Source organism: Helianthus annuus, chromosome 13, assembly GCF_002127325.2.
Source record: "Helianthus annuus cultivar XRQ/B chromosome 13, HanXRQr2.0-SUNRISE, whole genome shotgun sequence".
In the NCBI taxonomy this organism is placed as follows: Eukaryota; Viridiplantae; Streptophyta; class Magnoliopsida; order Asterales; family Asteraceae; genus Helianthus; species Helianthus annuus.
The window spans coordinates 49,266,497-49,284,653 of NC_035445.2; the positions used below are offsets into that span (position 1 = coordinate 49,266,497).

The 18,157-nt window shown below is 34.5% G+C and overlaps 1 protein-coding gene across 1 annotated transcript; it reads left to right on the plus strand.

The window, feature by feature from the left end:
- Window positions 1–236: 236 nt before the first annotated feature.
- Window positions 237–2,665, plus strand: LOC110871732 (membrane steroid-binding protein 1). The gene is made up of 2 exons (XM_022120456.2): window positions 237–726; window positions 2,178–2,665. The coding sequence occupies exons 1-2, from the start codon at window positions 416–418 to the stop codon at window positions 2,545–2,547; spliced, it is 681 nt and encodes a 226-aa protein (XP_021976148.1). The 5' UTR covers window positions 237–415; the 3' UTR covers window positions 2,548–2,665.
- Window positions 2,666–18,157: the final 15,492 nt, after the last annotated feature.

Consider the following 18,157-nt stretch of genomic DNA (forward strand, 5'->3'; position numbering starts at 1 on the left):
TCACGTTGTGTGAATCATGGGTCGAAACGCATACCCACTACAAGCCTGATAATCGCTCGAGTGGTTTGCTTTATGGGAGTATTTTCCAGCAATTTTGCATTCATAGGAGAGACACCACCCGAATCGTGTATGCGTTTTCATCTCGTTTTAGAACTATCCATTTGGATGGTGAAAGATTTGAGACGATACACAACGTAGTGGAAAATAAGGGTGGTAACCCTATGGAAGACAATATCATACAAATCGTACTCATCAACCGCAGACACACCTACAACCGTGACTTCAATCAACTATTCTAAAACTCTACACTCCCTTTTCACGCCCTAGTCTCACAGGTATAATATATATATATACACACATATAACACCTACTAGTAGATAACAAGAGCAACAAACATCATCCCAACAAGTCAACAATGGCAGTAGAATTCCTGGAGACTCTAGAACAATCCATAACCGCCTACACCGGACTCTCTCCCAACACCTTCTTCACCGTAATCGCCGCCGGTATCGCCGTCTACTACATCTTCTCCGTTTTGTTCGGAGGATCCTCCGATCACCACCAACACCGGCCAAGATCTTTCGAAGAAGATGTGCAGCCTCTTCCGCCACCGGTCCAGCTCGGCGAGATCTCCGAAGAGGAGCTGAAAGCCTACGACGGCACCGATCCCCAAAAACCTCTTCTTATGGCCATCAAAAGCCAGATCTATGATGTCTCACAAAGCAGGTGTTGTTTTGTATTACTTTTAGCCTTTTTGAAAATAAAAAAAAAGTGTTCATGATTTGCTTTTGGGAAAAAGGTGAGATTTAGTGGTTTAGTTGTGTTGATGAGTTAAAATTAGGGTTTTTGACTTGATTTTGGGTGAGTTTTGGTGTCTTATACTGTTCTGATACACTGTGAATTCATATATGTTGACTTGCTAATGTCAAAATTAATAATATTAGGGTTTTTAATTGATCTGTTTTTTTTTTTTTGGTTTGTGAAATATGTTTTTGTAGTTCAGTATTGGTTTTTAGGTTCTAGATTGTGTTTGATATGAAAGTTTTAGATGTTATAGCATTACAGTTGGTACTAGTAGTGAGGGTGTGCAATATCCAGACCGATAACGGAAACCGAATTAATCGGAAGTCGGTAATTGGTTATTTTTTGTACCATCGGTGCCGAACCATTTATACTTTCATATATTTCTAGCTTTTCTAGTCATATTTCATGCTTTTTTTACTTTCATTTCATTTATTTATACATCTAATTCATGTATTTATACCTTCGTTACAGGTTTTTTAAGCAAAAATTTTAGCCCTTGTTTGATTTGGTTATAAACCGACAAATGAACCAAATTAACCGAACCGAAAACCGACAAATGAACCGAATTAACCGAAACCGATGACTTCGGTTACAGTTACGGTTAACGCTGATAATCGTACCAAACCGTGCACACCCCTAGTTGGTACTTCTGTTTGTAAGAGTTGTTTCATGATGATTTTTGAATCATATCGTTCACATCTTATATTAAATATCGAAGAACCGGTGTGTCGAGCACGATATATGTTTGTGTATATACACTAGCAGGGGTTTTAGTTCACACCTACTATGTTTCTTGATCATGCTCTGCAGCATGTGCTCACCTAACATGAATTGCAGTGTTGCAATCCCCGTGATGTACCGAGTTTACCTAAATTTTTATGTATTATTGTTTGGTATGCTCATTTAGGGTAATATTTGTTATCCTTTTACTGTTTAGTTTTTATTTTTTTCTCATCCGATTGCTGTATTTGTTGGCACATCACAATCGCCACTCGATTTTGTTTTAACTTGTCGTTTCTTCATATCTACTTTTTATATATTTGGATAGATATGGGTTACGTGAATTAAAGTTTAGCCAAAAAGGTAACGGGCTGAACGGGTCAAAAGTCATCGAAAATGTATTTTTATTGTACACAAGCTGCTAAATTGGTTTCCTCAGTGTATAGATTATATTGTAATGATATAGTTTTCTGTAATCATGTTTAAATTAATGCATTACACATCTATATTTTTTTTTAAAAGAGATTGAAAAAAGGTGCCTGTGGGTCAACAGTCAACACCACACGACCCTTTGTTATCTTGTTCATCATTTCAGCTTGTTTATGTTTTTGACGGTTCACTGATTAATGGATGTAAATTAAAATATCTTTCAGGATGTTTTACGGGCCAGGTGGGCCATATGCACTGTTTGCCGGAAAAGATGCTAGCAGGGCTCTTGCAAAAATGTCATTCGAGGAAAAAGATTTGAACGGTGATCTCACTGGTCTTGGTGCATTCGAGCTTGACGCATTGCAAGATTGGGAATACAAGTTCATGAGCAAGTACGTCAAAGTTGGAACCATTAAGAAACCCGAAGGTGCACCCGAGGCATCAACTGCAGCCGAGCCCACCGAGTCAACTGCAGCCGAACCCACTGAGCCAACCGCAGCTGCTGCTCATGCTGCAGAGTCTACAGAGCCCACAGAAGCGAAAGAGGAAAAGGAAGAAGCTTCAACCGTAGTGGAAGCTGGCAAGGATGATTAGAATAATATGAGGGTTATAACTTCTATAATTAAGCATAAATCAATGACTCTTAATAATTGTACTCATTTGATATTTCTGGTATTTGAGTAATGTGGCTTTTATGCGGAATTGTGATCTTTATATGTCCGCCTGCTGGCGTGCTTCATAAGCTTATGAGGCCACTAATAGGGTGATTATGATTGTCTTTGCGCATTTTGACATTTAAACCATTAAATACTCACAGGGCGGAACCAAGGAAGGTTCAAGAGGGTCTGATGACCCCCCCCCCCCCCCTACCGCTAGAATTTGTTAGCTTATTATATATAAAGTTTTCTCTTTTTCTTAGAGAAACGTTACTCTTGATTCTCTAGTTCTAGCCGGTAGAAATGAAACGCTTATGATGAACCTTTGACAAAGTAGTTTAATTCCGTCACTGCATACTCATAAGGACTATAGGACAACCAGGACCGTGATTTGGTAACCATACCATGGTCATGATTGTGGACAGGTAAATGAACTGGACCTGGTTTATAAACATGGTAATTGAACCAGAACCTGGTCTTACTAAAAACATAACATTTAGTTAATTATTGAGTAAAACAATATCACGTCTCATGCAATAATTTTTTTTTTACATAACTCGACTGAAAAATTCATTTCTTATACCTTATATGCAAGAATCAAGTACCGAGCATTCTTTTATTTTTATTTAGTGGTAAATATATATCTTATAAAGTTGATGATACGCGCATTCTTCTAACATACTTAGACCATATGTAGTGGTTTAGTGAATAATGCCCCTATCTTTGGGCGTTTTCCGCCATGTGGCAATCCAGTCAGCAAGGGGGCATTATTGAGCGTTTTTACAAAAAGGGCGTAGGGGAATAATGCCCAATAATACCCCAACCCATCATTACACAGTTATTAATTTTTTTTAAATTAAAAAGTTAAAATATTTCATTAAATAAAAAAATTACAATACTAAAAATAAAAAAAATAGAAACGGAAACTAAAAACACAAATTAAAATAAAAAAGGAACATTACTAAAAAATGAAAAAGATGATAATCTAAAGGCCGTATTTTTCCCGAAGCTTTTGGCGGTGCATTTGCGCAACGATCAACGGGTCGCCATGGAGGTGATCGATCGGTTTGGACAAAAACTCTCTGTCCTTTTCCGTTTGCCTTGCCGCTTGCATCTCGTTAAACTTTTTTGTTTTCGGCGACTCGTTCTTTCATAGTCTCCCAACGCTTGTGACCGAGGTCTCGAATGTCTTTGAGACGCCGATTCATCTACTCGAAATCTCCCTTCAACTCGAGATTACCGGAAGACGACTCTACCGGTTTTTTCCCGGTTTTTTTTTTATCTTTTCTTCTACCAGGCGGTCGGGACAACTATTCATCTTCCTCATCATCGTCCACAACAACATTTAAATCGACCGTGAACGCATCGGAAGTTGGTGTTTCCGGGTCAACTGAGGATGACGTTTTCGGTCGTTTAGCTTTACGTCTATTACTAGACGTCATGGTCGGTACGGTAGGCCACTTTGGACTTTTTCTTAAAAGCTCCCAACATCTATAGTACGTGAAAACACCTCTAGTTTTCTCGTACTCATCCATAGCCCTCGTTAAAACATCGATGTCACCACCTCCGCTCGGCCGATAATCAGAGTTTCGTTGATAAATTTCTTGGAATTGGTGACACTTGTTGATATCGGTCCATTTGCTAGAGATAGAATCTTTGTCACGGTGTTCACCTTTTCCCATCGTACTAAAAAAAGCTCACGAATCCTGTTCCAAAATTCTGGACTGGTTTGAAAGTTTGCTACAAAAAAAAGAAGTAAGTGATACGTTAAAAAAATAATAAATTCGACGCGTAGTTTAATAACACTTACCCACATCAGGGTCAGGGGCGCAGGATGATAGGGGCCGGGGGGGGGGGGGGCGCCCTAGCCCCCCGAACTTTCGCGCAGTAGTGTTACGTATGTACTTTTCGTATAGAATTTTTTAGGTATATGCGTCTCCCCCCCCCCCCCCCCCCGGGTTTAAAAAAATATGTATATACGTTTTCGACCCCCCGGTTTAAAAAAATTATGTATATACGTTTTCGGACCCCGGTTTTATAAAAAAAATATTTATATAGCCCAAATCAGATCTATTCAGTTTCAGCCCAAATCATATTGTTATGTTTATTATAGCCCAAAATTAAAGCCCAATTGATTTATGTCATTTAGGTTGAAATTAGAGATGAAATTGTTCATTTGTTTGTTAAACAATGTTTACGTTTTAATGTTTGAGAACGTTTTTTTTATATTAATGTTTGACCCGACCCGAATCAAATCACCGATGTCCGACCCGAACATACACCTCGAAACTACGCGATAGAAATTTTTTTTAGGTCCGTTACCTCCCCCCCCCCCCCCGAACGTTTTTTTTTCCAAGCTTCGTCACTGATCGGGGTCCTCCGAAACATTCACCCACGCCCGAACCAACGCGTATTCCTCGTCCTTCGTCCAAACAACGTAAGTATGCTTACGACGAGGTTGGTTCGCGTCCTTTTTTTATGTGACCTTCTACCGCGTTTGGATGTCTCGCGATCGGGTTCGGGTTGCGTCTCCGGCACGGTATGTACCTCGGGTTCAGCTTGTTCTTGGGATGGTTGCGAAGCACCCGGTGGGGCAAAGCCGTAAGTGGGTGGTATGAAGGGATTAGAGCCGCTCAAGTAAGCCGCGTACAAAAACACATTCGGGTCCATGTCATGAAAGTTAAAGTTTTATTGTGGTTGGTTGGTATTTGGGTTCCCGGGTCTTGACGGAACACCAAACGGTGGTCGGAATAGATGCATGGTAAATAAGTTTATAAAATTGGAAGAAGTAGAGAGAAAGATAGATAGAAAGTGAGATTTTTTTTTAAAAAGTTAGATGAAAAGTGGGGTATATATAGATTTAAAAGAGAATTTAAAAAATTAAAATTATTAAATGTTTTTTGCAGTTTGAAAACGGTCAAATATCAAAACTTGTGCAATTTTGGCGTGATTTAAAACACGTTTGGGACCTTTTTTTTCGAAAATCACACCGAAAAACGCCCAAGGGGGTGGGGACATGGCGTGTTGGGGTGTGTTTGGGGGCTTTTTTTTGAAAAAATCACGCCCACTACGGACGGAAGGTGACAAATATACCTCTTTCATATATATAAAAATAGATGTAAAGGTCTAACGATATTTAAGTTAACAAATGTAAATAAGAACACCTTTTTCAAGCCTTTTTCAAAGTTCGAAATTAAAGAGGCGGCGTTTGAGTGTGGGGACGATAAGACTCCGGGGCCGGATGGTCTTAACATGAAATTCATCAAGCACTTTCGGCAATTGTTTGAAAATGACTTCTATGTTATGAATGAGTTATAATATTGTGACTTTCCATATGCTTAACTCCCACCCCTTTAATGTATTTGTATTAATGTCAAGCCCTATAAATACTAACTATTTTATTTGTATGATATATCAATAATATTTTATATTCCCTCATTCTTTTATTCTTCTTCTTATATTGCTATTAGGTTTAGTTGTTTTACAACACGTTATCAGCACGAGTTCTTTATGGAGTTGAATGGCATTATGTAAGTTTCTAGAGCAACCATTGTTACAAGCCATCGCTGAACGCTTCACCATGCCACTGTTTGCTTTCAATCTAACCATTATGCAGAAGGTATTGATACTGAATCGCAAAACAGGTATCCTTCGATCCTATATGTGTTTAAAGTGGTAATGGATAGATTTAAATAATATGTTTTTCCAACAACCATATCCTTATTCTGCAAAATATAGATTTGATTTTGTATTCGAAAGCAAATGATTCTGATGCGGTGAGAACTATCGGTAACTGGAACAAGTTGTCTAAAAGTCGGTTACATAACTTTCTAATACTTTATATTGCTATGTTTATTTATTTATTCAGATATTTATTTAACTTTTATTTTCAATATTACATAATGTTTTCCATAATAAATTTTGTCTCAACATTTAATTTAATATAATGGTGGATTTGTCAACCATCAACAAGCTTTAAATATATTTCATACTTATCATATTTTAGTGACCATTCGTTATCTAGGTTAATTGTCATCCATTAAATATAATAAATTGTCATTCATCAAATTTATCATCATGAATTAATTTTATGGTAGTTGTCATACATCAAATTTCATACAGTTGATTTTCATGTTATGTGATTTATTGCTATCTTACTTTGATTACTGAATGCAGTTGATGAATGAATATGGTTTATAAAATAAACTAATTTTGGAATGCTGATTTTAAGAAACTAAAACTTGATACCTTGTTTCAATATTTGGTTCTTGTATTTAATTCAAGCTATGGATTCGACTACACAAATTTAGTTAAAAAAATATTTTCTTTTGAGTTGTTTATAGATAAGTCGTAGAGATGTATAAATGGCTTAAAATAGATATACAAAATAGGTTCCCTTATATATTCCCTTCTTTAAATCTTGAGTAACACATAAACTTTTTGATAAATCGATCGAAGCAACGTGAGCCTATGAAATTAATTTGAGTGAATTTATTGATTTTATTTAAATTTAGTTGATTAGTGGCCTTCCATTTAGCCGTATTTAATTGACCACTTGACTTTCATATTCATAATTTTAGCATTCTAAAGTATTTAATATTATATATTATGAATTAATGATATGTTAATATCACATTTATGTTTTATCTACTTTTAATATATCTATTTTAATATGCTTAAATATGCAGTTATATAAATGGTGAATACATTTATAAATTTTAATATATGATTAATTAGATCATAATTGGATTTAAGTTTAAAAATTTTGTGGTTTCTTATGATTGTACCTACTTTAGAAATATATAATAAATCTTGCATGTATCATTATCATATTAAGTTTTAACCACCTTGATTATTATTATCACAATATTATCACCATTACCTTATTAAATTAGACATTATATAACTTGTTTTAAGTGTGGTATGTTTTTACTCATCTCAACTTGTTGCTTTAGTAGTCATGCTAGCGTATAGAAGGCATGCCAAAATACCTTTACACAGTTAAGATGTTAAAGAGATCTAGTGCGTAGTACACATTCGACATTCATTTCTACGATTTTAAACATTGATTGATTTCGGTATTACATGCACTATACAAGCCTTTAATGCAATACATTATTACAATAACATATTGCTACAATATTAAAAAAAAAACTTTGATATTTATGCATGGGTTGTACCAGGATTTATAAAAAAACATGTATCAATAATATTCAAGTAATGGTTTACTGTTGTTCATTTCCTTTATTTTTACAAGAGGAACCCATGCGTTATTTTATAGTGATAACGGTATCTCATGCATCTAATAGGGGATTGGTCATAATACTTAACAATAGTATTGGATATTAACTATATTGTATTGATTATATATTTTATTATAAGTGATAAAAATCGTATTTCATAAGGTTGTATTATAACTTGTTTTACTTGGTTACATGTCATAAAGTCATGCATTGTATAATCTAGCTTTATGTATACATTGTGTTCATATGATGAGCATTAAAGTGACTAAAGTTGTGGTATATGATCACACGTTATAAACATGATTGAATTGTGATCCATGTTTGTTTATAATATGACATCTGAAGTATCAAACTCCCTAAAGCTTATTATAAATATTTTGAAGCGTGTTTGGAACGATAAATATTAATGATTTGGTCATATAATTGATGTTATATAATGAAAAGATTATTTATACACGTGGAATAAAATAATTTCCATTGCCAAACTTCAAATATGCTTTTGAAGTAGCAAGATTGTTAAAGTTTATATAAGGTTGATTGTGATGATACAATGATTGGCATAAAGGTGGTGATCATGTACATAACTAAGAAAATTGTAATGATGTCACCATGATAGTTGTTTGGTTATAATCCATTCCGTGAACTGAATGTGATGATATAATAATTGGTGTAAAGTTCGTAATCATGGTAATTGAGGAAATTGTTATGATGCTCATGTAATGAGATCAACCATGTTAATAATGTGATGACTATACAATGATCGTTATAAAGGTCGTAAGATATAAGATTGATAAATCTTATATGACTCAACTACTTCTCAATTGATGGTAAGCAAAGAGAACATTATTTACAAGGAAAAATCGATTAAATTTTTTTCATTTGTCACACTTAAGACATATGTTCCTAAAGTAGCAATATCATTATAAGAGTTATGAAAAAATGAAATGATTTTATACTCACGTGACAAAGTAAATAATGAAAAGCTATGGAGCTTGTTTTGGTTCTACTCCATTCCCCAAAGTGAATGTGATTATATATTAATCATTGTAAATGTAACGATGGACCTAATTGAGTCATTTGTAATGATGAGATTGACTATAAGAATTGTAATGATGGCCATTTTAATAATGAGATGGACCACCAAAAGTGGCAAACTAAGGAGTGTTTGCATAGCGTGATGGTTTTAACTTTGAAGTTATAATATATTCTCTCACATCATATGTTTTGTATTACATACGAGCAAGTAATACACATACGATCATAAACCAGAAGTTTATGGATCATAATTATTTAATTAGTTCGCATGACCGGTTAGACCACATCGAGTCAATGATGATGTGAAACATAATGAAGAACTAGAAGATTCTTCAAGATAATAATTAGCATGTAATGTTTGCTCTCAAGGGAAATTATATATTTACAAAATAAACGAGGGTGTGTATACCTAAATATTCTGGAAGCGGTTAAAGGATATGCATATCCCAACATGATACCATTTAGTGTTTTAAATCGATGCATCGTCTAAATGGTTATCAAATCCACAACCTGAAGCTTGTGTGATTGTGACTTAGCTAATGTGATAGCAAGCATATTAATCCAGATTAGTATATTTATTTGTTAATAGTGAATTTGATTCCCAAATTATTAATGATCATTGGAATAAATGTTATTGTGATCACTGAACGTCTACTATTGGTTACAAAGCCAATAATCATGAGAGGAGCAAAAGTTCATTTAGGTACATGTAATTTTATATATAGTACCATCAATTCACATCAATCCAATAAGTTATAGTTCTCCCCATACAGTTGGTTTTTGGTCAGGAACCAAAGATGTCTCATCAAAGATTTTGGTTGTGCGACATATATTGAAACTCATCCACCACACCGCACAAAAATGGGACTTCTAAAAAGTTTGAGAATATGTTGGGTATAAATAATCGTTTATGATTGAATACTTAAAACCATTAGTGAGAAATTTGTTTATGGCTCATTGGTTTTTCACTTTAGTGAATGAATGTTCCCAACATTAGGGGGAGATAACAAGCAGTTGGAAAGTGAAAAGTGAAATGAATTATCATGTCATCTTGATCCTCAAACTATAAAGTATGAACTAGAAGTTTAAAGTATAATTCATTTACCAATATTAAAGAACAAATTACCAGACAAGTTCACTGACCTAATAGAGTGACTAAGTAAGTCACATAATCAACTGCTTATGCTCCAGTTATATTTGTGTCCCAAGAGGATAACCACATATTTTTGTAATAAGTCTATTGCACGCCTAAAGCGTGGTAGACTAGTTGATTCCAATATTAAAATTCCTCGAAAATTGGAGCAAGTAATTAAGATGGTCAAGCCGAGGTTAATAAGATCTCCTGAAGAGACAATAGACATGATGGTTCAAGAAAAACCTCAGGTAACTGAAAATAAAGAGATCTTGATAAGTTGTATCATGTCTAACATATGTATGGAATCGAAATAAAAATTGACTTTTGTATATAATGTAGCGCTTAAAATGACTAAATGATAAGGATCAAGATTTAAGATCTGCCTATGAATGAATATTAAGAAATGATTGGCCAAAATACAAAGACGCAAATAAGGCAGAGTTTAGTTCTCTAATGAAATGGAAAGTTTCTGGACCAACAGTCCATACAACTGAAGTTGTAAAATATGCTGGATACAAAAGTGTCTTTTATGCGAATCATGTGAAAATCAAATTAAGTGATATAAGTCAAAATTGGTGGCACAAGAATTTTCACAAAGACCTATGATTGATTATGAGAAAACGTATTCTCTAGTGGTGGATGCATTGACTTTCCAATATCTTATTAGTCTGGTAATATATAAAACAGAATTGATATGCGTCTTAGGAAAGTTATGTATCACTTGATACTAAGTCATATAAAATAAGTTCTCGAGAATATTATGATTATTGTATAAATTCAGATCTGAATACATATACATGTTGTATATGTTATTGAATTGAATATAATTGGAACTCCCCATGAGTATCCTAAAGCATTTGAGTGCTTAAGAGGTTAATTGAAACACCTTATGGATGTAATTATAGTGCACCAATACTCCAATAAACATACATAGAAAATGTGTACCTGGTTATTATGGAATCTCAATGTACACAGTGTACAAACATGGTACAATAGGGATTTGGAGATAAAAGCAAGTGTTCTAGATATTTTTGCATATGATACAGATATCTATGTGTTAAAAGGGCAAGTTTATATAGTAAAACTTCTAAGAGTGAAAGCACATGTATATTTGGATAAGATGGAAAGAATTCCCTCATGGATTGATAATCCTAGAAGAATTAATGATGTCAAAACCACAAGAACGTATTATATGAAGTTGACAAAATACGTATGTACAAAAATAGTTGGGTCGAGTGTTGTACAACTCGAGATATTCGCATAAAGAGGGATATAAGTTTGATTAAATTAGCCATGTTCTATGAACATTCTACTTTTAAAAGTTCACTATAATCGCAATTTACAGTAATGATGTCTAGGCATCATTGAGAGAAATTGTCGAGCTTTTAGAGGGATAATTTTTGAATGACCTTGGCACGTTCTAATTATTACTCGAACTGCAGTTCGAGTATATATGTAATTATATTTTACTAATCCCTCAAGTACATCTAGAAGATGATGTTTGGATATTTTAGTATGGACATAGTTGAACCTTAAAGTATGTTAAAGGTTGTTAAGTCATTTGTTATAAGAAATGCATATTATTATCTCCTACCAAAGTAGAGATTCTCATTCTAGAAGTACCATCGTTAAATGCATAAGTGCATTAATATGTTTTGATAGCTATGTGTCACACCCCTTTCTAAGGCGGAAGCACGAGGTGTGATCATGAAAGGTTCTCATTGCATACGAATGGTAAACATACTACATGCTCATAAAATAACTTCAAATGCCATTACATTCAAAAGATGGTTGAGATAAGTGTTTACATTACACGACCATTAATTGTTTTAAAAAGTTTACAACTTTATTCAAAGATAAACATAAACATCATCCAAGATCAAGAGTAAGACCGCGCGCACATCCACTTTAGTTACCTGAAATACATGTGAGTTTTTGGAAAATCGTCAACATAATGTTGGTGTGAATTCATGCAGTTTTTGTATTGAGCGTTTGTATACTTTGTATGAAAACATGGTATGTAACTTGTATAAATCAAGTATTTCTGTAAGTATCGAGATTGTTAATGGGTTGCAAGGCCATTAACATGTGACACGACATAGGAAACATCCAAACCATAGGCATTTTTCTAGTTGTCCATTCACAACTGAGACACAAAAGCACTACTTGGTACTAGTTATCACCAAGAGTGTGGCTGCCCGAAAACCCATTAGATCTAACCTTTTGTTCTGCGGTCTTAGTATGTACATGATTAATGGTGCTTCTGGTACCCTATTCGTGACACGATTTAAAGTATCATCCCTTAGTTCTTGTATCCATTATACCATAACACATGTATTTTCCCCAAGTTTAAAAAGTATGTAAAAGTTTAAAAGTGGGGACATGAATTCACAACTTTGCGTTCCTTGTGCCGTAAACTTCACCGGGTTTGCTTATATAGCGTCGTGACCTATACGTATTTCATTAACGTTAGTCACTAGACTTGTATCGCACAAGTACAAGTCACCATCTTTTATGTATTTGTTCTTTGTGTGTTAAAAATAATTTATATTTTTAACTATGTATCTTACTTATATTATTTTCTCAAAAATAAATATAAGTATCTTGTATTTTTCACCCTAGTTATGTATTTTGTCCAAAAACACCTTTTAAGTTTATAACTTGTCCAAGTTACGCAATTTTTTAAGAAATATATTTTCATAAATATATTCTCTTGTATTTGTCTATGCATGTTGTATGTGTATTTTTGTATTTTTACTCCTTAGGAGTATTTAGTGTATTTTCAAGTCCTAATACACTATTACATGTAATACATACTACATACACTTAGCACAAAATTTGGTGATCAATAAATATATATATTTTTCTCAAAAATATACATACTTAATATCAATTTTTATCTTGAAGAAATCATCATTTCTTAACTTGAAGTTTACATAAAAATTAGGGAAACCTTGGTAAATATTTTTAGGTAAATTTTTAGGGAATAAGTTTCATCAAAACTTATATTTTTCTAAGTGTCAAAATTTTTATAGAAATTTAGACATGGTTTCCCCTAAAAATGGAGGTTTCCCATGTTTTCAAAACATGTGTTTATTTTCTTTTAAATCATCATCAAACATCAACAACTCATTCAACACTTACCGAGTGTCAAAATCAAGTAAATTACACTACATCATGAACTTGAAGTTTTTGTAAAAACTTGTAGTAACTTACCATGTTGTTTAGTAGGTTTAGTTACCCTTAAAAACATGGTTATTTGTTTGTAAATCACTTTATTAAAAGATTTAGTCATTTAAAACTTGTAAGATGATTTTTCTAAAAATATTTCTTTTGTATTTTTCTTGTTACTAACATGTTCCTAGTCTTGTTTAAACACTAAGAATATGATTATTTTATTTAGAAATCATGACTTTGTAAATCTTGTAAATAAACTTGGTTTCTTGGGAAAATTGTTCTTGTAATCATCTATTTACAAGATTTGTATTTTGTTTAAATCGCCTTTACATATGAAAATCAATTTCATCATTCAACTTCATGAAGACATAAAGCATGATGATCTTGGTCTTTCACAAGATCACCACTTTAGCTTACTAGATCATGTGTTTAATCACAATCTAGTAGGTTTCTTATGATGTCTAACATTACTAACACAAATCATCAATCAACAAGAAGCAAATCATCATCATTCAACATGTATTCTCATATTTTTAAGCTTATGTTAAAGTATCACGATCATGTTCTTTAGTGTTCTTGTGATTAACAACATTCATCATCTTTTAACCATCAAAGTATGAAGTAACAACAAGTGATTAGAAGCTTACAACTAGCACAAGGGCTAGGGAAGAACACAAGAAGTTGAGGATGACAAAAGTGGTGGATAAAAGCAATCAGGGGAGGTCCTTCAAGATCCACAAGCTTCCAACTTCCTTAATCACCTTCTAACACCTTGAGATGAACTATGAACAAGGTTTGAAGGTGGTGGTGGTGTGTGTGGGTGGCTACGGCCGTGAGGAAGAGAGGGAGATGAGAAGGTGGTGTGTGGAAGATGGTGATGTTATGAACTCTAGTGCATACTTCTAATCCATGTTAGATGTTTATCCATTGTATATTGTGTCACCCAAGTACTAAGCATATCAAAGATTTGTGATCTTAAGTGATCTTATAAGATCATATAGAATCAAGGGAGATCCCATGTGGGACCCATGTTGGATCCACCATGAGGGGGGGGGTGTAATTGGATTTCAATCTTTACTTAGGGATTTAGTTGGAATGTAAGGGTGTTAGTTAGGCATTTCATGTGTTTAGTGCTTAGGGGATGTAATATGATGTTCGGTGTTCATAACTAGCTTCGTAATATTAAAACAATGCTTCTAGTATTATTTTGATGTTCCGGGTAATGTCCGGTTGTTCGGTTAAATACCGGCTCGTTAAAGTGTCAAATTATTCCGTTTAGTGATCTTTAAGTATCCTTTTGTGCCCCTTTCAATTCCCGACACTTAGGAGGGTATTCTGGATAATAAAACATGAATTCTGCATGATATTTATGGGTTAAAAAGCTGATTATAGCTTATTTGTGCAGAATTATGCATTTAAAGTGCGTTTCGGATGCTTTTTAGTGCATATTCTAGCTTCCGAAAAGTCTATATGTTAACCCTTGTATACATTCTTGGGTTTTAATGTATTTTTGACGTTGGGCCTACTCCTGGGCCCCAATTCTATTGTCTGACTGCTTTTTTTTTGCCGAATTGTTGACACAATGTGTCTTACCGGTAAGTTTACTAGTATTTCTGATGCAACGCTATCATTAATGCATAAAGCAATACTTGTAGTATAAAACGTGCATGAATTCACAAGTATAGCATGTAATCAGACAATGTTGACATTTAAGCACATAATTGCAGACATTAGGTAATAATTAAACTGTACGAAAATTACCGGTTTTGTGCCAGTTGTCACACTATGTATGGGTATAATATCTTTCACTTGACCATATTGTCATGATATAACCTTTGTCAAGAAAAGAGACATTGGAATGAGTTCAAAGAAATATTTCAGGTATAAACGATATTTGATTATATTTTACTAACCCATCAAAACAAGTTTGGTTAGCCTTGTAGATGCAGGAATGTAACAAAACACAACATTGCTCAACATAAAGGATTGCACATTAAGGAATCAAGCGACAAATCATTGGCTACAAAAGCTTTGTTCGACTTTCAAGGAAGATGGACACATGTAACTTAAAGGCTACATGTTAAAATGAGGGGGAGACTTATTCAAGTTGCACTCTTTTTCCCTTAACTAAGTTTTGTCCCATTGGGTTTTCTTAGTAAGGTTTTTTATGAGGCGACACACTTGATACAAAAGTATCAGGGGGAGAAAATACGCGCTGCACTCTTTTTCCCTTGGCTATGGTTTTATCCCAATGGGTTTTCCTAGCAAGGTTTTTAATGAGGCAGCATATATCACCAAGCGTATTAAAAGAATAATATGTTATTTTACATAATCATGTGGATAGTCAAGGGGGAGTGTTATGAATGAGTTATAATATTGTGACTTTTCACATGCTTAACTCCCACCCCTTTAATGTATTTGTATTAATGTCAAGCCCTATAAATACTAACTATTGTATTTGTATGATATATCAATAAGATTTTACATTCCCTCATTCTTTTATTCTTCTTCTTATATTGCTATTAGGTTTAGTTGTTTTACAACATTCTACAACATTTTGGTCAATTTTCATAAAGAAGGGCAAATCACTGGTGGGAGTGGGTCGTCTTTTATTACTTTGGTCCCTAAAATTAAAGACCCGGTGGAGCTTTGCAATTACCATCCTATCAACCTAGCGGGGATGATAAGTAAGATTATCTCGATAATTCTTGCTAATAGACTCAAGAAGGTCTTGGGGGTGATCATTTCGGACTCACAATCGGCTTTCCTCAAAGGGAAATTCATTTTGGATGGCCCGTTGGTGGTAAATGAACTAATCACGTGGAGAAAAAAAATAAAGATCAAATGTTCATCCTTAAAATCGACTTCGAAAAGGCGTATGATAACGTCAATTGGAATTTTGTGGTTGACATTATGGCTCAAATGGGGTTCCCTAGTGTGTGGTGTAAATGGATCCGTGGGATCTTATCTTCGGCAAGATCTTCAGTTCTAATAAATGGCGCTCCCACCTTCGAATTCAAATGCGGTAAAGGTATGCGTCAAAGTGATCCCCTCTCTCCCTTCCTTTTTATAATTGTTATGGAATCGTTGTCTTGTTTGTTTGATAAAGCTAGGGAAGGCGGTGTGGTTCGTGGGATTCAAACTCCAAACAACGGCCCAAATATCTCTCATCTTTTATATGCGGATGATGCTATTGTGCTCAGGGAGTGGTCGGATTCAAATATCATTAACGTGGTTAGAATTCTTCGGGTGTTCTATATGTGCTCGGGTCTAAAAATCAACCTTTCGAATCTAACCTTTATGGATGTTGGACCGTGTTCCGACCCTAAACAGTCAGTTGAGAACGTTCATCTTCACATACAAAGGCAGAATCAATGCACATGAAGTTACACAGCTTTTCCTTTTCAATTTCCTCTCTATTGATGCTTTCTGATTACAATTTGACAACGTTTTGCTACCACAAGCATGAAACAGTTCCACTCCAACATACACGAATCAATGATCAGGTTTCGCTCTTAATACCTATATATAGTCCACGTGCTTTCGCTTATACGACATGCCGTATAAGCGAAACTACCTGCTAAAACACAAGAGCGAAACCATATTGACACAAAAGCGAAACCTCTACAATACATGTTCATAAAAGCGAAACTACTTATATAAAACATAATTTTGACTTTTAAGCTCCTATGTTGACCTATCTTGACCTAAGACGTAATGCAGACGAAGTCAACAGACATTCCATGCATCAACAGACTCCCCCTTGGATGTTTACGAAGTCTTCAGCTCTGAGTCTTCAGTCTTGGTCTTTACTTCAATTCTCTGTCTTCACATCATAAGCACTCTATCTTCACAGGTTTAGGATCACATCCTAGCTCTATCTTCAAACTCCCCTTTGACTGTTGATCCAGACTCCCCCTTTCACAGACTCCCCCTCTCGATATGCTAGAATCTGAGGTCTTGATCTGGTTCAAGCTTTGACAGTTAACTTCCGTTGGGAATAATGAAGTCCAAAAACCTGTTACTCAACCAATAACATTACAAACTATCTTTTCAATAAATCACAAACTTAATCAGCTCTAGAAATCCACTCAAATATTCAGGTCCAAGTTAATGACCCTGATTACTTAATTAATCTACCAAGTCCAACTTAATGACCTTGGTTGATCTTTTGACGAATCAAACTGATTTTAAAACAACAATTTTCACAGTTTCCTGAAAATAACAAGTATCAATTTAATGAACTCGTTTTATCTTTGAAAACATCGCAATCTCTGACAAAGTAAGCTCTCCTCATTCTTCAGCTCAGAACTTTCCTGCATCTGCTTCAATCTTCGAGAATCCAACGATCAACTCTCCACTTTGGTTTGTCAAAAATAAAGCAGAAATAAAATCTTTTTGGATTTTATAAAGTGTTCTAAACTAAGAAATGAAATACAGAAGACTTAAATTGCAGAAAATAAAGAAATTGAACTATTTACAAACTTATTTTTGTCGAGCGTGTCAGGGAATCATATCAGCTTTTCAGACAAATTACTAGTACCGTTAAGCTATATATCATACTCAGACTTAAACAACTCACCTCGATTGTCGATATACTGATCCATCTAAAATTCTCACACAGATTTCAATATATTCAGGATACGATTTAGATGACTTATGAACTTAGCTCAATTCATGTGTCCCACCTCTTGAATATACTCCTGTATCCAGAATCCCAGATATTCAGTCTTACAGGTGAGTATACCACAAATGATATCTGTCAGGGGTTAAATGCGAGGGCCGTGAGAGCTCAGGTCGATACTTCCGTATACGCAGAGAGATGACGGCTTTGACTTTCTGGTGTGTCCCCTTTAGAGGATCTTTTAGTTACAACAGCAGCGACTATCAATTTTATTGTTTCATCAGCTTGCTGAGGGCGATGCTATATTTCAAGCATTTGCAAAAAGTATTATTCG